At 32.7% G+C, this 23,078-nt stretch overlaps 1 protein-coding gene across 1 annotated transcript; it reads right to left on the bottom strand.

Moving 5' to 3' along the window:
• Positions 1-1,370: 1,370 nt before the first annotated feature.
• On the bottom strand, positions 1,371-19,620 carry PRR27 (proline rich 27). The gene is made up of 3 exons (XM_039845337.1): positions 19,570-19,620; positions 15,684-16,139; positions 1,371-1,436 (listed from the first exon to the last, which is right to left on the bottom strand). The coding sequence occupies exons 1-3, from the start codon at positions 19,618-19,620 to the stop codon at positions 1,371-1,373; spliced, it is 573 nt and encodes a 190-aa protein (XP_039701271.1).
• Between the last annotated feature and the right edge of the window lie 3,458 nt (positions 19,621-23,078).

Here is a 23,078-nt window from a genome sequence, read left to right as displayed (position 1 = left end):
GCTATATCTCCAAACTTAAGCTTCTCATTAGACTTATTATTATATAGCCTAGGAATTAGATGTATATTGAATAAGATCCAGTATTATTTAATATAATGGGCATAAAATCCTTAGAAAAACCTTAAGGCCCTACATATAGAGTCCATGGTAGGAAATTTTTGCTGTTAATTCTTTTTATAGAATGGTTTATAAAACTTGCCCTCAACCACATCATTTCAAAGGATTTCTGACCAAGTTTTAGAGAGAGAGAAAACAGAGACCTCACCAAGGTAAGAAGCGCCTGGTAGTTTTGCAGAGCATATCACTGCACTCATTTGTGGAATATGAAGTTAGGAGCAAGATAAGCCAGGCCTATGGAAATTTTAATTTCCAAAAACTATCACATAAACTTACAGTTCATTACATTCATTTGTTACCAGCTTTCAACTCATCTTCATTTCAAAGAGGGGTTGTATAAGATCTACATTAAGAGCATAGACTTTGTAGTTGTTTTGCCTGGCTCTACTTTTAGCTGCCAGCTGCAAGCTTTTGAATTGCAGGCAAGTTTTAAATCTCTTGAGGCTCAGTTTACCTTTCTGTAATGAAGATAATCTCATAAAATTGTTCACATAATTAATATTCTGGCCGTTAAAACAGCATCTGATGTTAGTTACACTAAGCATTAGATTGTAGACATCTTGAGTATCCCAGAGACTGGCACAAGATTGGCACTGAATATTTATTGGTTGAATGAATTAAAGAGTGAAGCATAGTACACAGAAATATCTATTTTTACAAAAATCAGCATCGTAAATTGAATGTCATTTGGTGCAGAAGAACAGAGGTGAAAAGAGCTGATGCGATGCTAGGAATTGAAGGTACACAGCACACTTGGGTAGATGTAGGTCTCTGAATCAAAATAAGGATATACGTTATCAATTACTTCATTAATTAAAAATATTCCTGAGAAATCCCAAAATATTAATTTTAACATTTTATTAAAGAGAATTCACTTGCTTCCACCAACCACTCTTTTCCTCAAATTTTATCCTTTCTTTTAGTAGTGTCAACGCCGAGCTGATCAAGCAGGGAAGGTTTCGGTGGTGAGACACCCAGTTGGAAGAATGCACAAGGGGCCGAGAGGAGAATGAAACGTAGGCACCAACTTTATTGTGGGGAGCACGCTTCTGCTTCTGCTCTTCTTCTGCTCCCCTTTCTTCTGCTCCCTTTCTGTTGCTCCCCAGGGGACCATATGGGCTCCACACATATCAGAGTATAATACTGGCATTCAGCCACACATGCGTGATACAATAAGCTGAATTATGTTTACATATTTTAGGCACAGGCGCCCTACTACACTAATGTAACATTTTAAATCTGGGGTCCTGTTCCTAGCCGTGAACCTGGATCGCAGCCAGACCTGGGACCAGCCAGGCCTGGGATCCACATGTAGTGTGCTAAAGAAAGAGATTTTTGACAAAAGTAAACAAGCAAATAAAACCTCATCTTTAGTATCTCCCAATTTTCATAGTGTAAATACTCCCACAAGGATTCATTTCCAGTATCAACCTTTTAACAACTAATTTTTAAAATTTCTAAATATTTAAATATTCTCACAAGACAGCTCCAGAAAAACGCCTTCACATAATAATAATGTTTGAATCACCCAAATAATATTGCTTTGATGCTCTGGTCAGAAATATTTTACATGATGTATCTCACATAATATAATAAATCTGCCAACTTATGCTGAAGATATGTTTTCTAATGTATTATATGTATTTCTAATGTATTATATGTATTTTTCCCATTGATTCTCATAAGAATCTGCAAAGTTTCAGTATCATCATTATACTTATAAGGAAACTAAGACTCAGAATGGTTAAGTAATTTGCACAAGGTGGCAAAGTTCTTTAGTGATGGAGCTCAGATTTGAACATAGGTCTTTTTCCAAAGTAAATACTCAACACCATTCTCTATGCATTTTCACAGGACCAAATGTTTGGATAATTTCTTCCTGTGTACTTTTGAAGTACATTAAATAAATGTCATAATTTTTTTGATTAAAAATTTTTTCTCATCATTTGTTTGGGAACTTTCTAAGACAGAGATGCTAAGCCAGACAATTTATTTCTGCTTATTTAATAGCCTTAAGGAACTCATTCTGATGTGAGAAAATATATCCAGGATTATTTTTTCAGTCTACAGTGTAAGTCCCCTCAGCTGAGATTATCAACCATGAAGGTCATCTAACAATGGTACTTATTGTTCCGGTCATATTTTATTGAAGGAAGTTTGATTTTATCTATTCCTTTTCCAAGAAAATCTTCCACCTGCATACACAATAAGTGCATCAGAAACCAAGAACTAATAAACCAGTGTCACAGACATCTTCATTAGAACTGCTTTCAGAAATATAGAAACTGTGGAAACATCAGTATTGTGTCTTCATAAAGTATCTGCTTCATTGGATAGTTTAGATTCGGTAGCCAGAAACATTTATAAACTACCAGTTATTTCTGTTTTGTCAAATAAGAATTTCATGTGATTTTTTATAAAGGATAATGTTACTTACAAAGAGTTCTTCTGAAATAAAATTCATGACTACATTGGAAGCCTCATCATATTTATAAATGTATGTCTTATTATCTTCCAGAGCATATTCTTGCTCTTGTAGTCTTTCTTTTTCCATATGTTGATGTGTAAACCAAATGTAAACATTTATTTGCAAACTTCTGTAAAGCATCACATTTAGCACCTATTTCTGAAAATTGTTTACTAACATGTAGATTGTACAAGATGTTTAGTAAGTGCTTTATTTACATAAATCACCTCAGTTGAATTAATCCTTGCACAGCCCTGTGGTTTAGATATTGACATTCTCATTTTATGGGTTAATAACATATGGATCACTGATTCAGAAATCTTCCCCAAAGCATATGTTAATGAGTTCAAAAACCAGCATCTGAAACAAGGTTTGTACAACTCCAAAATACTCTTAACAACCATACTATGCTGGAACATATAATTTGTTACAGACTTATTCTATAACCTTAATGTTTGCATTTTCATATATGTAAACATTTTAAAATTAATGAATTGAAGTGTTTGATGGGTCTGATGGGTATATATCTACATTTCTACAAATGTATTTTTCTCCTTTTGTATCCTGTTGTGACATCTAGACATAGAAGTTAAAAAAATTTAACCTTCATTGATAATTTATTATTAAAATGTCTCTTTCTGTTGTCCTATCTACTTTATATTACTGACAAAAAGATCAATTTCTCATGCTGTTCATTTACTGGGCAAAATTTTTTTAAAAATAGTATTTTGAGAAAAATTGAAAATGCTACAAAATAAGTTCTTACTTTGAAGTTATGAATGGATGAAAAAGAAGTATTACTGAAAATGATTCATGAAATTGGCAACTAATCTCTGTAAAGAAGACTAAAGTAGTTCATAAGTAAACATTGTGTAATGATTTGCAAAATGTCTGAAGATGGGTTATCTGTCTAAGCCCAGAGTTTGAATAAGTGTTAGGTTGGGTTGAAATGACTCTCTTAAAAACCAATGGGAATAAAATGATTTGTGGGAAATAATGTTGAAGCAGCATGGCCTATTTGTTTGCAAGGACAGCAAAACTAATGATTTTGGCACTCTTTCTTTAGTTATTAGTCATTCTGACTTCTTTGGAAGGTAAAATTTACTGGGCAGTCATGTTAATTATTTGCCCCAGTAGAGCGTGCTCATGGGGTTTTCCTGTTGTTGTAAAAAACAAATCTCACGTGCTAGGGGCCTTCGCACAAATTCTAAGCCCAGGATATCACTGAAAGCTGGGATAAACAAGTAAAATACCTATTCTAAGTAGAATTTCTGAAGACATTCTTAATACTTCCATGTGAAATATGTCTGTGAAAGAATACAAAATACAGGCAGAATGAAGTTCTTAGTTCTGTATTTCATGGGTACTTCAGAGAACTGACTGAGATTTAATGATCAGATGAGCCTTCAGATAAAAGTTCTGTTGACACAAATGGATCCAATTTGAGACCAGAAAGGAATAATTGTGAAAACCTGGCCTGGGCTAAATGTGTCCATTTAGGAAAATGTGTTTTAAAAATCTCCTGCAGTTCCATTGTGATATTAGGAAATTCTTGGTAGAAATACCTAGAACACAAATTGCTTTTTCTTTTAAATGTCAAAAGTACTAAAGAATTTAAGGACATATTCTACCTAATGTGTCAGCTGTGGTAGGTGAAGAAATGATAATAAGATTTCTGAATGTGTAACCACCATGAAGTACCAGGCCCAATGTAGGCCTTAGACTTTGGCAAAAACAGCAGCTGTTTGTGAAGTATAATTTCAGCAAAATTCGTGAGTCCCAATCTATCACTTATATAAAGTGACAAAACCTGAAGTTTATAACTTATCAATGCTCTTTGGAGAAAAACTTTGTGAAGAGATGACTCCTAATAGAACACAGTGTAGAGTGATTTATTAGTATAGCAACCTCCATAATTGCATGAATATGATAAATTTATTCACTATTACATTTATTGCATAAATGGCATTGTTGATAGCATAGCTTCATCATCAAAAAGTATTGAGTTTGAATACCATTTCAGGCATTTACCATCCTTGTAATTTCTCTGAATTTCTTCCCTTCTCTGTAAAAGGGAAAAATTATATACTTACCTTCAGGGTATCTACAGGAAGCAAATGCTACTAAATGAAAAAAATGCATTGCTCACCATAGTAATGATTCTTAATAAACCATTTTAGGGGAAACTTGACACATCTGACTTTTAGAGACAAGTCTCTAAGAGATAAAGGTAGATTTAAAAAGGCTCCCAAGCTGATTTACATATATGTGACCCTCCACTTTAATTTAAAATAGCCAGGTTGCATTAAAGAAAAGTTACTTAGAAAAAAAGTTAGCTTTATCAGTAAAGAATAAAACGCTACTGCCCATATGCTTAATCCTTGCTGTCCTACATTTTGTTTTTGAAACTTCCCTGGTTTATTGATGATAGTTTAATACTCATGATGTGCTCCTTTTTGCTAATCTTGCTTTTCCTATTAAAATGCAGATAATTCTTCAACAAAACATTGAGTACTAGCAGTGACCCACAGATATTGCACCTAGAACCTTTACAGTCTAATAGTTAAGACTTGCATAATAAGCAAAAGAGTGTGATATTGTTTAATGAGGATAGTATGTAGGTAGGACCATGGTATGCGTAGATCAGGGATGGAGTGGGCTGACAAAACCTTACCAGGCAGAGAAAGCTTGTGCTGGGCCCTGAAAAAAGAGTAGCATGGAAAGAGAGAAGTAGATAGAAGTAGATTAAAAAAAGAAAAGTAGGACTTCACCAGGCAGACATAAGTGGAATTAAAATTCCAAGCAAATTGTACATCATGTGCAAATGCCTAGGGCTTTACATAGTTTGATAATTGAGGCCATAATTATTGATTCAAGATAATTGAAATTTGTATTCCTGTGAGAGATTGACAGGCGATGAGGATGGCAGGTACTCAGAGGCCACATCATAGAGGGGTTTCTAAGACAAATTAATATGCTTGGATTTTATTCTGTTGGCAGCTAACATCTATCAGTTAAGCAAGGGATACATGTGTTAGTCATCAGTAATGTCTAGGAAATATTTCTATTCCTCCTCCTGGTTACATGTAAAGTTCTACTTTCCAGCCCTTGAATTTAGTGGCTTGCTTTGGTAAATTAAATACAAGAAATAGTATATGTCTTTTCTGGCTGAAAGTTTGTCTTGATAAGAATAAGCTACAGGTAATAGGCCAAGATAATTCACTCACCACTCTCTCTTTCTGCTGTGGCTACTAACATTGTTTCAGGTCGTAGCTGTTCCATCAATATGAGCTCCTTTAGTTCGGATACCCCAGTGAGAATAATATGAAGCAGAACTTCAAAATGACCCACAGTGAATATGTAGTATAAGAGTGAGATAAATCCTATAGTTCCAACCCACTGAGATTTTGGAATTGTTAGTTACTGCAGAATAATTTAGCTTGGTGACATTTTTACCTTGACATAACACTTTCTTATTAAAATGCAGATGACTCAAATGTGCTTTTTCCCATAATCCTATGAATGCTTTTTCCTAGGATTTTTCCATTCATATTATTTTCCAGTGGGAGCATTAAACTGCTTTGACATCAGACCATTCTAGCTCTGTGGTATAGCACCTGCATGATTTCAAGTTTATCTAAACTTTCTAAGCCCTAATTTTGTGATCTGTAAAATAAGACTAATAATATCTGCTTTGCGGGGCTACTGTGAGAATTAAAACACATTCTAAGAAGTACTTTGTTATTATCTGACATATAGTGAGTACTCATTAAATAGGAGCTGTAACCATCATTATTATTAATATTTCTAATATTCCCACTTAATTCATCTTTACCTCAAAATTCCTGGTGCTCAATTTCCATAACAGTAATCAATTCAGTGAGCAATCAACAGCCTTTCTTCGAATTTCAGGTCCTGTAACTCTGTTATTGATGTCTCAGCACTTTTTTTTTTAGCTCCATGATCTAATTATAGTCTTGATGCTATCAATTGTTTATGATTTCTAATCACAATTTCACTCTTGAAACACTACCAGATACTTGAGGGTTCCCATTCAGATGTATATACTTAAATTATTTTGTCAACTTTACTTTAGGATGCAGAATCCTCGGTGTCCATGAACCATGCATAGATCCAGTCAATGTTATAAATTTTATGACTGTATATAGATGGGGTGATAATAGAATAAATATCATTAGATTGTCTTGATAAGAATAAGCTACAGGTAATAGGCCAAGAGATTCCTAAATGAAATGATGTTCAAGCACGATGTGTGTGTGTATTTACATGTGCCACACAGAGAGAGAATATATGATATAGTTGGTGATGTGATATTGTTGTAGGATTAAGTTTTTCTTCCTATCCTCCTTGTTTTTAGGTGAATTGTTAACATAGAATTAGTAAAATGTAGAGAAAAGTAATGTAATATGAAATCAGACACTTGAACACATATCACTAGTTCCTCGTGAATCTAATTACCATTGAATGATTCGCTTAAATCATTCTATGGCTAACTAAAGGAACTAAAATTTTATCTTAAGTGCTAGTCACAACTGATTGTATATAACTTCTTAGGATGTTCTCTTGAGATAGATTTTAATCCTAAATCAATGAGTAATGGCACAGTGGGCACAGAATGGGCCCCAGGGCATAATAAAACTGTCATCCATAAAGCAGGTTAGGCAGTTACCGACACAGGCAGGAACTGCTTGTCTTTTACCACATGAGGGTGCTCTAGTAATCAGATATACATATTTTTAGTGTTTTGTTTTTCTTCAGTTTAATTCTTTTTTTCCTATGGAAAATGTAAACTAATTTATCATGCTGCATTCTAAATTTTCCAGACATGCTGGATCCATGCCATGTAAAATGCATTCCAAAAAAACTGTAGGTAATTTAAACTTAATTTTAGCCAACTGAGTATGTTGAAGAATCTGAAAGACTAGGAACTAGGGCTAAAGAACAAATTAACTAGATGGATTTGTGGTTATGGTGCTTGCTGGTTATCATAAATGTGGATGAATATCTGGTACTTTTTTGTAAGTGAAATATGGAGGTGTAAATATAAAATATTCGAACCGTCTCTGTCAGGAAGCTCTATAACTGTTGAAATCTAATTATGAAATCTATCATGCAATGGATAAGTGCCATTTGTTTAGTTTTTACTGTTTATTTAGTAATGCCAATATATAGGACCATCTGGAAGTAAGGCAATGTAGTGATATCCCTTGCAGTGAGAATCAGTTAAAATCTAGAGATGATGTTTTTTAACGTAGCAAGCTTTCAGAATGTTAAATGCTAGAAGAAATTCATTGCCAATTCAGAAGCTTACAAATTAATCCTTCAAGCCTGTGACAACATTAGGAAGTATATCCAGCTTCCATATGAACTACACTTAGAAGGGCATAGACTAAGGTCACATATGGCAATAAAGGACAAACTGATCCAAAGCAGATATGCCGGAATTAAAGTTTAATACAAGGAAAACAAATGTGATGACAGAAATCAATAAAGCCATTCACAAATAAGAACAGAGGCATGTTGTTTGCCAATCAGAGAAAAGCCAAAGAAAACAAAGGTGAGGAACTGTCAACAGAATTGAATTTAATCCCAATAAATTATTCAGTGTCTCATGGACAATGCCGATATTGGTTCACTAAAGTTTAAATGGAAAGACCAGAGGCTAGTCACCTGTGTATATACCTAAAGACATAATTAAATAGTATTTTTGTCAGTTGTTTATGTGGCTTGGTGATTTCAAAGGCCAGACTTTTCTTTTTCATCCATGAGTTCTGTTTACCACCTGCTCACTGATGCCAGGATTTCCCCCGGTGCGATTTGATTTTTATTAGAATTTTTGAACTCTGTTCAAATGCAGTCTTTATCAGTTTTGAGTTCTGTTTAAATGCTGCCTTTTCTTGAACAGTAATGCTTAAACACTTACCTAAATGAATAAGTGCTTAGAATCTCAGAAGGCTAGAAATGTAAGTGCAACTACAGGATCAGTAGTTGGAAAAGGTCACTTATATTGTTAAAGTATCTTTAAGATAGGAATAGAATAGGAAAGAGTGAGCATATATTGGGGTAGAAGAGAATAGGTTTATGAATCTGAGGGCACTAAAAACATTTGCCCATTTTATAATTATTCCTCGTGGTGGCATCATTGAAAATTGTCCTTTGTGTATTGTCCTTTTCTTGACTCTATAGATTGCTGAATTTAAAGAACTTTCCTGAGATAGGCAAAATTTCATTCTAAATTAGGCAAATTAATACCAAGTATTCATATTACTGTGTCTAGATTTGTAATTTGAGATGTCTAGAGGCTTTATAGGTAATCTCAGAGAAACGATTGAGATAATTAATGTGGGAAATGATTTCTGCATATAGAGTAAAGGACTGAGATCATTTGGTCTTCACAGAATAAGACTACTGAATACCATAAGTATTTGAAATTACATTGCACAAAGTTCAAGTGGTATATTGCATCTCTTTTCCATGTCACCCTCTTTTCGGGGCTAAGTCTAAAAGTTGCTTTTGAGATCATCCTAAAACAGTCACTGGAGGCTTCTTTTTCATTCTTCAGGAGGAATTTGTGGTGGAAACAGAGTTTACAATGAAGCTGCGGAAATTGAAATTAGACAATACAAAGAATTTTCAATGTGAAAATTTCCTTGTATTCTAAGTACCTATGAACTCTTAAATCAATTAGAGAAAGACGAAGGTGTTTGCAGATATTATACTTGAATCCCTTCTTCATGTGCACCATTCTGCTTTTCTTTTGCATTCGTCAGAGTGAGTGATCTCCTTTCCATACTTATTTGATAATTTTAGCCATGATTATAACCTACTAATCAGTCTCTCCTCTGTGCTTTACTATTAGGCGCCACTCATTTACTTGTAGGAAGACTTTCACTTAATTTTACTACAATCTACCCCCTCTCTAGCTTTATGAGGTAGGATTGACAAGTAAAAATTGTTTCTGTTTAAGGTGTACACCATGATGATTTGATACGCACATACACTGTGAAATAATTACTACAATCAAGCTAATTAGCATATCCATCACATCACTTAGTTACCATTCTTTGTATATGGTGAGAATTTCAATTTCTCTTAGCAAATTTAAAGTATACAATACATTACTAATAAATATAATCACCATACTATACATTAGGTCTCTAGAATTTATTCTTCTTATTAACTGAAAGTTCGTGCCCTTTAACCAACATCTCCCCGTTTCCTTCCTCCCCCAGCCACCAGTAACCACCATTCTACTCTCTGTTTCTTTAAGCTTAACTGTTTTAGTTTCCACATATAAGTAAGATCATGAAATATTTGTCTTTCTGAGTTTGACTTGTTTCACATAGGATAATGTCCTCCAGATTCATCCATGTTGTCAAAAACAGCTGCATTTCCACCTATTTTAGGGTTGAGTGGCCAACAATATGAAAAGATGGACAACATCATTAATCATCAGGGAAATATAAATCAAAACCACAATGAGATATCACCTCATACCTTTTAGGATGGCTTTTACCAAAAAGTCAAAAGATTGCAAGTTCAGGCAAGTATATGGAGACAAAGGAACCCTTATCACTGTTGGTAGAAATGTAAATTGGTGCAACCATTATGGAAAACAGTTCCTCAGAAAATTAAAAATTGGAGATTCCTCAGAAAATTGAAAATTGAACTGCTGTATGATCCATCAATCCCACTTCTGGGTTTATATCCGAAGGAAACAAAATCAGTGTCTCAAAAACATATCTGCACTCTCGTGTTCTTAAAACATTATTCACAGTAGTCAAGATATGGAAATAATCTAAGTGTTCTTCGACAATGAATGGTTAATTTTACTGTAGTTTAAAAATTGATTATGATCAGATTTTCACTAGAAACTATGATCTTTCATAATCATTTCAGGTCTTAATTCCTCTTTTCATTTTTGTAAAGTTATTTTCACTCTCCTTTGATCTTTTGTTGGAGAAGGTTGAGGTATAATCAACAATAATTTTACAAACAAGGGCATAACAGTTCAAGTAAATGTGGTCAGTGTGTGTGCATGCATAGACAGAATGTTAGCAAAATCAAAGATCATCCTGTAAGCAATTCTGTCGTACTGGATCTGAGGACTAAAACAATGACTTCACGTAAGTATGTTCACTCTGTTTAAGTAATTAAAAGAATATTTTAAGTAGAAGAGCTATAAAGCTGAGGCTGTTTTCTTCTTTCTTCCCTGAGGATTTTAGCCAGTTTCAGATAAATAATAATTTTTTATAAGTAAGTCCAAAATATCACATGGTACATACTTATACTAAAAAGTTTATTTATTTAAAATTCAAATTTAACTGGGTAGGTTGTTTTTCATTTAGTTATTTTTGCTAAATCAGCAACCTTACATATGAGGAAATATCCAGAGGTGGTGAGGATGCAAACCATATAGAAAAAGAACATTCCAGAGAAAGGAAATATCAGTCTCAAAGGCCTTGAGTTGGAATTATGTCCATAGTGTTGAAAGCATTGCTAGGAGGCCAGTATGACTGAATAGAGAAAGCCTCCGGGCATAAGGTCAGAGAGTTGAGGGAGCCAGTATTTGAAGGGATTTTGAATTTTATCTTGATATAAGGTATCTTGGAAAGCTTTGAGCAAAGAATGACAAGATAGGGCTAATATTCTAAAAGGCTCATTCTTGAGACTATGTTGAGAATAGGCTCTAAAAGGGAAGAATGAGCAAAAAGTTCAGTTTGGGGAGTACTGTGAAAATCAAGTGAGAAATGGTGATGATTGTGACCAAAGTATTTGTAGTTTAGATCATGACAAGTGGCAGGATTTTGGATATATAATGAAGATAGTACTATTATGACTTACTAATGGTCTCATATGTGGCATGTGAGAAAGAGAGGAGTAAAGGCTGGCTAGAATAATAGTGTTGTTAATTAACGAGATGCAAAATGTAGTATATAGAGCACCTTTGTGTGGCTTCATAATACCAGAGAACACTTCAGATTTTATTTCAGCAATAAAATTTCTCTGTGATAATTCATTTAGCTGCAAAATTTCAAGTTGTATACTTTTTCGAATGGATGTGACACTTCAATAAAATGTTGAAAAATAAGCACAAAACAGCAATAAAGAAAACTCAGTAATGAAATTGTTAAAATACATAAGTTCTGCAAGTAAGATGACATTTTATTAAATATCTAACAATTAACTATGAGTGCTTTTAAATTTAGCAACAAGATTAAATGCAAATTCTAAAGGAATATTACGTGGTGATGTTTTTAAATGTTCACTGAGTTGATATCTTTAGTTCAAATTAACAACCATTGGGATGTTAGGAAGAATAGATAAGACTTGATAACTGGTGGGATAAAGGAGGAAGGGAATGGGAACTCCAATTTCTGTCTTATCTTGGCCACCTCTAAGACAAGCCTGATCTTTCCTGAAATGTACAGTCTATTTGTGAAGTGCATTTATCGTCAAGAAGTTTACTGTCTCACAGTTTAAGTTCTAACGATGATCTTTTACAGTTATAGAATAATTTTTTTCTTAAAATAGAACTGAAGAAAATTCATATATATATATAATTATTACTTTGGTAAGAAAGCTGACTGAAAGAGAGAAAGCAAAATAGACAAACATTTTAATTTGTAATCAGAAATAAAATTTTAAAAAAGATCATTTTATATAGCTTTCATTGATTTCTCCATCTCTACCTAAAAATATATATATTAAGTTGGTATTTATACAATGAATAAAGTCTCATAAAGACAAAATTAAAGTTTCTCTGGTTTTGTAATTTCAAAAGATATTTTATCTTTTGTTGCAATTTAATGTTTTCTACATTAAACTCTTGAACATAAATAACATTTTTTAAGTAACAGAATTATAATAGGCATATATTATCATTATATATTTAATCTCTGGCAATTATTATTTACATATTTAGGGAGTAGCTTTAAATTTTTTTGAATTAGAAAATGTACGACATAAGCATTGTTTTTTGTATAAAGTTCAATTAAAAATATCACCAACCAATGGTGAGACTGATATTTTTAATATAGCAGAATGAAATTCTTTGGAAAAAAAGTAAATTTTTATAGATTTCATTGATTTCTACACTAATATCTAAAAAAGGGAATAACATATTAGTTTTGTACAGTAAAATTAACAAATTACTTGCACTTACAGCAACATTGCTTTTGTTGCTTTATAATTGTAATGTTAAAGGACTATATTGAATGGTCATCTACAAATCCATGCCATAATTAAAGGACAGGATTAAGAGAATCAAGCTTGTTTTCTTCTATTTTCTTGTAGATATTTAACATTCTTGTAACAATGAATTCATTTAAAAATTCAACGTTAATTCAATGTTGTGATTTATTTGCATACATATATATGTTATTCAGGATGTTTTATTGTGTGTGGGTATTAGATTCAGATAAACACAGTCTCCTGGTACTGAATGATTTGAAGTAGAATTCCTTCTCTGCCTTAGGAGACTTTTCTAGAAATGTAGCACTTTCCTTTACCTGTTGTGAATGAATTAATACAGTAGAAACTAAATACAAATACTTGCTGAAAATATAAAATTGCTAAATTTATCTAATATCTTGAACTAACCAATATATTTTCATATAATAGTAAAATAAGTAAAAATAAAAAAAACAGCAATATTCAGGGTTTAACTAAAATTAAAGGCTTTTAATTTCCTTGACAATAGTTGCCGTTAAGAGGCATCACTAACAATACTATCATCATGTTTGATCTTCAATTTTACTTTAATTACTGATGTCACCTCACTAGAAATTCTGATTTAGCTGATAGTCAAATAAAGCTTTGCTATTTGGGAGGAAATGAAAGAATGAGAGCTTGGATTAAGAGTAACCAATTTTTTTGCTTAGATGACTAGGATGGAATGGATCCAACCGAGATTTTGATCAGTGCTTTTCTTCCTAGGACAGTGTATACTGGGGGATGGGGACAAGGTTGTGGGGGAGAAGGTGGGCACTAGGAGATTTCAAATCTAAATCTTTTTTTTGTTTGTTACTAAAACAGTAATTCTCAGTTTGGGGTAAGGATGGTGGTGGCTGATTGGATAGCATACAGAGTGACCTGTGAGAACTTAATGTTTTTTTTCAGCCATAATTCAACTCTCTGTCCCCATAAGGAAGTTTATTCCCTATACTGACCACTATTATTTTAAAATATTCAAGTCATAATCAAATTGGATGAATTTAAGGAAGAACTTTCTAGTTGTCTAAAAGTTGCCCGAATTTCTTACACAGGACATATATATTCATAATTTCAGAGATTCTAGGACACAAATTATCAGTACCTCTCCGCACCCCACTTTCTTGTTTCCATATAGTAAAAATATATTCAAAGGTATTTTCAAATGATGAGATTTAGTCTGTTTAATGTGATTTTAAAATTTCATTACCATATATGACTTACAGAAACAAATGCATAGTACTCTCTTCTCTGGAAAATTTCATTTCTTTACCTAAAAAAAAAGAAAGTCTTTCATACATCATAAAATGTATTTCATTTCATAGTATTGGGCCTATCTTTTCTGAATAATCTTTATTTTTTAAGAAGTTGTATATTGATGATATCTTCATAACTCATATTTAGAATATATTGTTACCAGATATAGTTTTAGAAACAGAACTGGTCAAATCATATTTCTCAGTGAAGGTCCTTAATTCATTTGGCTATAGGATAAAGACCAAAGAACTTAGCAGTGTTTTCAAGACTCCTTTTTATCAAGTTCTATTTCTTTTACCCATATGTTTTAACGTTTCCCTTCTACCTCCACATGAGCTGTAAATTACAGGTATAAACTTGTGGATGGAAAGTTATTTATGTCAAAGAAACCTACTGAATGAACACATTAATGTGTGGAATATTGCAGAATAAGTCTAGCTCTTTATACTTCTCTGGAAAAGTTCTAAAATACCATATAACTTGATCCTGATCCCTATCAGGACCAAAGGAACAAGTAGAAAAGTTTGTACCTCCTTCTAGGAAACAAATTCTAGGAGTTTTCCTTTTGTGGCAATATACTGTAGAATTTATTCACTGGTAGATTTAAGCTCCCATTTCTTTTCAGCCTGTGCCCTGGGTTCAGGGTATCTTCTACGTAGTTTGGAATCCCACTTTTCTTGTTCTAAAATAGCCCAATTGCTTGGCGCACAGATACTAAAACTTAGGAACTGAGTGCTTCTTAAATATTTTTAAAAAATGATTATTTTAAAAAGATTTAGAGAACTATACTTTAGGTCAAGATGAGTAACAGATATTGAATTTACCCTTTTGCCTGAAAGAAATTCGAAAAATATACCAAAATTATGAGAAGCAACAGATTCTCAAAATCTAAACATTACTTTGAAGAACAGTGACCCCTAAGAGACAGGAAGCAAGTACAATGAACACTGGGATTGCCCTAGCTTACTGCCTGGAGAAAAATAAAACAGGGATGTCTCTCTAAATACTTTTATTTAACACTGAACTGAAAGTTTAAGCCAGTACAGTATGTAACAAATAAATAATTAAGTGGAAATGAATAAGTGACATTCAGTTTGGAAATTAATATGTTCGCCAACAGAAGAATGAGTAAAAAAATTATGATATATTCATATGATGAAATACTACTCTGCAAAAAAAAAAAAAAAAAAAAGACTGACCCTAACTACATGGATAAATCTCAAAATAATTATGTCGAGTGAAAGCGTCACACAAAAGAGTATAGTGTATACAGTATAATTCCATTTATATAAAATCCTAGAAAATTAAAATCAATCTGTAGTGACAGAAAATAGATTAGGTGTAGAAAAGGGGCAAGTGAGATTACAAAGGAACACGAGCAAATTTCTCTGTGATGGATATCTTCATTATCCCAGTAATTTATGGGTGTATCCATATGTCGAAATTTAGCAAAGTGTACACTTTCAGTACATGTAATTTGCTGTGCACCAATCATTATCTCAATAAAGCTATTCGAAATGTTTAAGCTGGAGTGTTTGCTTTTGGAGAGACTGTATTTCTTTCCTTCCCCTACAGATCTCATGCATTACTGGAATAATAGGCAACTCACCAGATCAAGAGAAGAAGATGGGGGTTCTGGAGCAGCATGCCTGGCTGCAGCAGGCTCACCTTCATCATGTTCATTCGTAGTAGGCTCAACTGCAACCTCTGAGTCAGGAAGTTTGGGTAAAGTGTGTAGCTTAGCTACATAAGGGTCGGCTGCAACTGCATTTGATGAGGCAAAAGGTCCTGCAGGTTTGTTTGAGGGAGGGACAAGGGAGAAAACCCTCCGAGGAGGAGCAGCCAACCAAGTAGGAACGGGAAAACTAGGAATGTGGTTGAGGGCGGCTCCAGGAGCATTGCGAATCCAGGGATACGCAGGTGTCCCTGGGTCAGTTTCAGGATTCCCAGGGTACTTGGGGAGATTATTCTCTGAAGGATAAACAGGAGAAGTGAAATCATTGTCTGATATGGGATAATGACTATCCAGAGATGGGTTAACTGGGTAAATTTTGTCACCGTAAACCTAAAGGAACAACAAAGAAATCAAAGTTTTTTTTTAATTCGTTTATTCTATCTATATAATACTCATGCTATGACTGTGATAAATAAGACCTTAAAAAAAAAATTCCATTAAGTCTCTTTTTTAAGGATGATGTCAATAACAGACACTATTTACGAGCATAGACCCAGTTTTCGTATTTGTTGGAAAATACTGCCTTCTTTATCAACAATACTTTTCTATGATATAAAAATTTTATTTATATAATTAATTTAATTAAAAAAATTTAACCTAATGAGCAAGCAGTGGAACTGGGCAGAGTATCAGAAATAATAAGAAATTATAGGATGTAAAAAAGAAAAAATATTACAGGATATATAAATATGCTTATACTTATTTATGTATTTTTAAATGAGCCTATCACATCAAGAAAGAGAACATATTTCTAAATTACTTTCTTAACTTTTCAAAGAAAAACATAATAGTACTGAATTATTTAACATTATTAGATAGGAAATGCTATTTAAAAAATTAATAATGTAAAATACATTTCAATATCTTAAAGTATAAATAAATAGACATATTTACCTCTTCATTGGATGAGAGAAATTTCTAAAAACAATGAAGAAAACAATGTTGGTTTTAAATTTTATGCTACTGAAAAATTTCTTTAGATCTCTACTTACATTCAGAGTGATTATAACTGACAAAACTCCAAGTAACTAAAAAATTTTTTTTCTTAAGCAATATAGTCGTTTGCCTTGTTTTCTTGTGACTATGTGGACACAGTCCTGTTATTCTAAATACATTCTTACAAAATAGATATGCAATGACTGATTTTAATATCCTACTAGTTCTAGTGTTTCTACATTATCATTAAATTTTTTATTCATATCTATTTATGAACCTTCATGTATGTAGAACCAGATATTTTAATTTAATTTTGTGGCTAGTTACTTATTTATACAAGATAGTTACATTAGATCATACTTTGTATTTATCACAAAATCTCTAGTGACTGTTTAGGTTTTGCAATATAACTTTTAAATAAATGTAGATCATTCTTCAGTAGTTTTAGGATATTTTGAGCTTTTTCTTGATGGATACTCAATAATTTATTTTAAAAAGCATAAAATGAGTGCCTACTATGTGCTGTCCATATGCTAGGTATTGGAAAGAACAGACAGGTTTCTTTGTGTCTAGGTTATCAAGACACAAGCTTCCTACTTAAAATTTAATATTGTGTACAATATTCCTTTCCAATTTTAGGATTGTTTTCTGAATTACTAAGTTAAAATGTGTGCTCATGGATCACGTCATCCTAAGGTATGATACATGAAGCACAAGAAATGTATGTTCCAGAGTGCTGACAGAGGCAAATGTCAGTGGTTTGTACTGGGATCATAGAGCCCTAGATTCTTATGATTAAAATCTTCTCTTATAAGAAATTCAAAATAATATCTCACAGTTTTAATTTTAAAAATCATATTTAACACCTTCCTACTCCTTCACTATATGATATTTGGTCAAAAGTGTCTGGACCATAACCTTTGGCCTTTCTTTGTTAGATTGTTATGTTTATCAACCGTACACTTGTGTATAGGGATGAGTATAATTTTTTTAGTATACTGCTGTCATTATAATTTGAGGAAAAATAACAAAGAACTAAAAAAAAATTTCTAATATTAGTTTTTGAATACATTGGTCTCCTTCATAGGGATATTTTATGGGTATTTTCTTCACAGAAATCATCTAACTCCTTGGGACACACTCCTTCTGCCAACAGTCCCTAGACCATACTTTCTTCTGCTCTACTCTTTCATACACGCAAAACTTTCCCACACTCATCACTTAGTTTGTTCAAGTAAATTTAGCACATTGTCATAAAAGTTTTAGAGAGGCATGAGGAGTAAAGCTAAATTGTATCACACTACAAAGGAGTGCATTTATTTAATGCTCTTACTCATTAAAAAGAAGGAAAGACCTTATGGTAAATATGTTAAATACAAATTTATTAGCAGTCTATAAACATTTTTTCTATCAAATAAGAAGAGATTAATAGCACTGACATTTTAATAGCAATAGTAGTCACAATATTGCATTGAAAAGGAATCAGAGTTTTAAAATGTAAAACAGCTTCAGGTAAAAACAAATATATTTGTTTCTAAATGAAAGAAAAATTTTACCACACCTAGGAAGTGAAAACACTTCTAAGACAAATTTAAAAAATTATTTTGCTACTTTTTTTATTGAAAACATCTGCACCCAAATTTCTATATTACTGAAGAATTTGAACAGCCTTATTAGTATATGTAATTTCTTTTTGAAATATGAGTCACTACTATAAATTATTTACTATTATTACCATTATATGTTTTTGACCTAGACTATTGCCTCAGGAAGTTGTACATTGGCTGATGAATTTTGGTATGTAATAGTCTACATATACATAAATCTTGCCATTAGAAAGATTATTCAGCTCTTATTCATTCATATATTTGATTATATCGTTCTCTTTAACTTCTTAGGTTTTATTTATATTCTGTGTGTTTGTGTATTGCAGTGCATGTATGTGTATGTAACTGGTCTGTTGCCACATCTTTAAAGGTGCAGAAGGACCATATATCCACTTGTTTACTTCAATATATTTTAAGAATTCACCATAGATTATGCACTATAGCATACGATAAGAATAAAAATGGTATAGGAAACTCATTTACTATTTTTTAAAAAAGTTTAATTTAGGTTATTTTAAGAGATAGAATAATATCTTGATATTTGCATAGGATAATAATAATTATAATAATAATAAAATTAAGTAGCATTTGAGTTCCTACTATATCCTAGGTACTCTGATAAACACTTTACATAAGTGCCTTATTATTTTTCAAAACCATTCTATTAGGTAGGTGTCATAATTTTCTCCTTTCTACAAAAGAGGATATTTAGCATACTCATTGGGTAGGATTAAGAATTTTCCATCGGCTATTTCTTATATATAATAAGTCTCATATTTACAGTACATTGAAAGTCATTGTATACATTTACTTTTACTTCATCAAATATTCTTTGTGATGCCACATAAATACCCCAGCAATGGGACTTCACTGCCAGAGGAAACTCAATCCAACTTTCTATAATTTGAAGACATAAACTCTAAGATTATCTACATGGTTTTCTGGTTCCCCACGATTTTCTCTTTCTCCAGTCTACTGCATTTTTGAACTCATCTCTTTTCTTTGCTGTTTATTTGCTTTCAGATAACACAACTTTATTATTTTGATTTTTAAAATTTCTTTTGAAAAGTTTGACACAACAAACCTCATGCCTAATGACATGACTCTGTTGCTTAGTTATCAACACTATAATAACTTATACTATTAATACAAATCTCTGTCTACAAATTATTTGATGGTTATACTATTGCTATAGTTTTCAAAGTCCATTTACTCACCTTCTTTGCAAAAGCAACACACACAATGCAGGCCCAAAGTAGAAGCTTCATTTTGATTGACCCTATGAACATTAATATTATAAATTGGTTGTTTCAGAAAATATAAAATATATTTTTTAGTTATTTATCTTCTAAAGTGAGACTAAAGAACCCATGGCTTTATTAGTCTGAGTAGTAATAAGACCCTTAACAGAAAATTAGGCATTACTTTTTACTGCTGTCAGCATGTCCTAACAAGAACGACACAGCCAAAATTATTTTATTCGGCAGATGTCCTTTGACAATTAATTGGTTTCTAAGTAAACTTCTTTAAGTGGAAATCAACTCATTTATTTACTTAGAGATACATTTTGCAATTTATTTTTCTTGAAGGTCTTACAAGAAAACAATTGCTTAAAAGAAGTCATTCTATAGGTGTTTTATTGATTTTTTAAAATTTATTAAGTTTATTGGGGGTAATATTGGTTAATACAATTATATAATTTTCAGATGTACATTATAATTTGACATCTGTATATTCTATTGTGTGTTTACCACCCAAAGTCCAGTTTCCTTTAGCTACCATATATTTGATCCCCTTTATCCACTTTACCCTCTCCCAATCCCCCTTATATTTGACCCTCTTTACCCCATCTACCTTTCTCCTCTTCCTCCTCCCCCGACCCTTTGGTAACCACTAGTCCATTGTCCATGTCACTGACTCTCTGTTTGTCCTGCTCATTCGTCGCTTTTAGGTTTATACCCACATATAAGTGATATCATGTGATTTTCAACTTTTTCTATCTGGTTTATTTCCCTTAGCATGATTATCTTGAGGTCCATCCATGTTGTCGCAGATGGCAGTATTTCATCTCTTCTTATGGCTGAGTACTATTCCATTGTATATATGTACCAAAGCTTCTTTAGCCAATCATCTATCGTAGGACACTTTGGTTGCTTCCATGTCTTGGCCACTGTGCATAATGCTGCTATGAATGTCGGTGTACAAATATCTTTTTGGATATGGATTCTCAAGTCTTTAGGGTAAATATCCAGTAGAGGGATTGCTGGATCATATGGTAGATCAATTCTTAGTTTTTTGAGGAACCTCTATACTGTTTTCCATAGTGGCTGTACCTATCTACAGTCCCAGCAGCAGTGTATGAGGATTCCTTTTTCTCCACATCCTCTCCAACATTTGTTATTACTTATCCTATAGCCACTCTAACAGGTGTGAGATGGTATCTCATAGTGATTTTGATTTGTATTTCCCTAATAGCTAGCGATGTTGAGCATTTTTTCAAATATTTTTTGGCCATTTGTATGTCTTCTAGAGAGAAATGTCTATTCAGGTCCTCTGCCCATTTTTTGACTGGATCATTTGCTTTTTTGTTGTTATTGAGTTGTATGAGTTCTTTCTATATTTTGGATATTAGGCCCTTATTGGAGGTGTTGCTTGCAAATATATTTTCCCATTCAGATGGCTGTCTCTTTATCTTGTTGATGATTTCTGTTGCTGAGCAGAAGCCCTTTAGTTTGATGCAGTCCCATTCATTTATTTTTGCTTTTACTTCCCTTGCTTTTGAGGTCAAATTCATAAAATCCTCATTAAGTCCAAGGTTTTTCAGTTTAGTTCCTATGTTTTCTTCTATGCGTTTTATTGTTTCAGGTCTTATATTCAGGTCCTTAATCCATTTTAAGTTAATTTTGGTGTGTGGTGATAGACAACAATCTAGTGTCATTTTTTTTGCAAGTGGCTTTCCAGATTTCCCAGCACCATTTATTGAAGAGGCTTTCCTTTCTCTGCTGTATGTTTTTGGCTTTTTTGTCAAAAATTATTGGCCCATATAAATATGGATTTACCTCTGGACTCTCTATTCTTTTCCACTGGTCTGTGTGTCTGTTTTTCTGCCAATACCACACCATTTTGATTATTGTCACTTTGTAGTATAATTTGAAGTCAGAAAGAGTGGCCTCCAGCTTTGTTCTTTTTTCTCACGATGGCTTTGGCAATTTGGGGTCTTTTGTGCTTCCATACAAATCTGATGACTTTTTGTTCTATTTCTTTAAAAAACGCCGATGGGATTTTGATGGGGATTGCATTAAATCTGTATAATGCTTTAGGTAATAAGGTCATTTTAACTATGTTGATTCTTCCAATCCAAGAACACGGAATATCTTTCCATTTCTTTGTATCTTCTTCATTTTTTTAAATAGGGTCTTATAGTTTTCATTGTATAGGTCCTTCACATGTTTTGTTAAATTTATTCCTAAGTATTTTATTCTTTTTGTTGCAATTGCAAAAGGAATTACTTTTTCCACTTCTTTTTCTGACATTTCATTATTAGAGTATAGGAACGCTATGCATTTTTGAATGTTGATTTTGTATCCAGAGACTGTACTGTATTTGCTTATTGTTTCTAGTAGTGTTCTTGTGGAGTCTTTAGGGTTTTCTATATACAGAATCACATCATCTGCAAATAGGGACAGTTTGACTTCTTCGTTTCCTATTTGGATGCCTTTTATATCTTTCTGTTGCCTGACTGCACTAGCTAGGACCTTCAATGTTATATTGAATATCAGTGGCAATAGTGGACAGCCTTGCCTTGTTGCTGATCTTGGAGGGTTTTTAGTTTTTCACCATTAAACATAATATTGGCTGAGGGTTTGTCATATAGGCCTTTGTTATTGTAAGGTACTTTCCTTCTATACTGATTTTGTTAAATGTTTTGATCATATTGGTGTGTATTTTGTCAAAGGCTTTTTCTGCATCTATTGATATGATCATATGATTCTTATTTTTTTAAGTTGTTTATGTGGTGTATTGCATTAATGTTGAACCATCCCTGGGCTTCTGAGATGAAGCCCACTTGATAGTAGTGTATAATATTTTAATATGTTGCTGTATTTGGTTTGCTAGTATCTTATTTAGGATTTTTGCATCTGTGTTCATGAGAGATATTGGTTTGTAGTTTTCTTTTCTTGTGTTATCTTTACCAGGTTTTGGTGTCAGGGTGATATTGGCCTCATAAAATGAGTTTGGAAGTTTTGCCTCCTCTTCAATATTTTTTGGAAGTTTTGCCTCCTCTTCAATATTTTGGAAGTGTTTGAGGAGAATGGGCATTAAATCTTCTTTGAATGTTTGGTAGAATTCACTGATAAAGTCATCTGGTCCTGGACTTTTACTTTTTGGGAGTTTTTTGATGATTATTTCAATTTCCATACTGCTAATTGGTCTCTTTAGATTTTCTAGGTTTTGATTCAGTCTAGGAAGGCTGTATTTTTCTAATACTGGTCCATTTCTTCTAGGTTATTATATGTGGTGTTATATACTTTTTCATAGTATTCTTGTTTGACTTTTTGTATTTCTGTGATATTAGTCATAATTTCCCTTCTTTTATCTCTGATTTTGCTTGTATTTTCTTCTTTTTTATTTAGTGAGTCTAGCCAAGGGTTTATTAATTTTAACCTTCTCAAAGAACCAGCTCTTTGTTGCATTTATTTTTTCTATTGTTCTTTTTTGTTTTCAA

The sequence above is a fragment of the Pteropus medius genome, unplaced genomic scaffold (assembly GCF_902729225.1).
Source record: "Pteropus medius unplaced genomic scaffold, Ma_sr-lr_union100, whole genome shotgun sequence".
Taxonomy (NCBI): Eukaryota; Metazoa; Chordata; class Mammalia; order Chiroptera; family Pteropodidae; genus Pteropus; species Pteropus medius.
The sequence above is the reverse complement of the archived record's forward strand: the minus strand, read 5'-3'. Positions and strand labels throughout refer to the sequence as shown.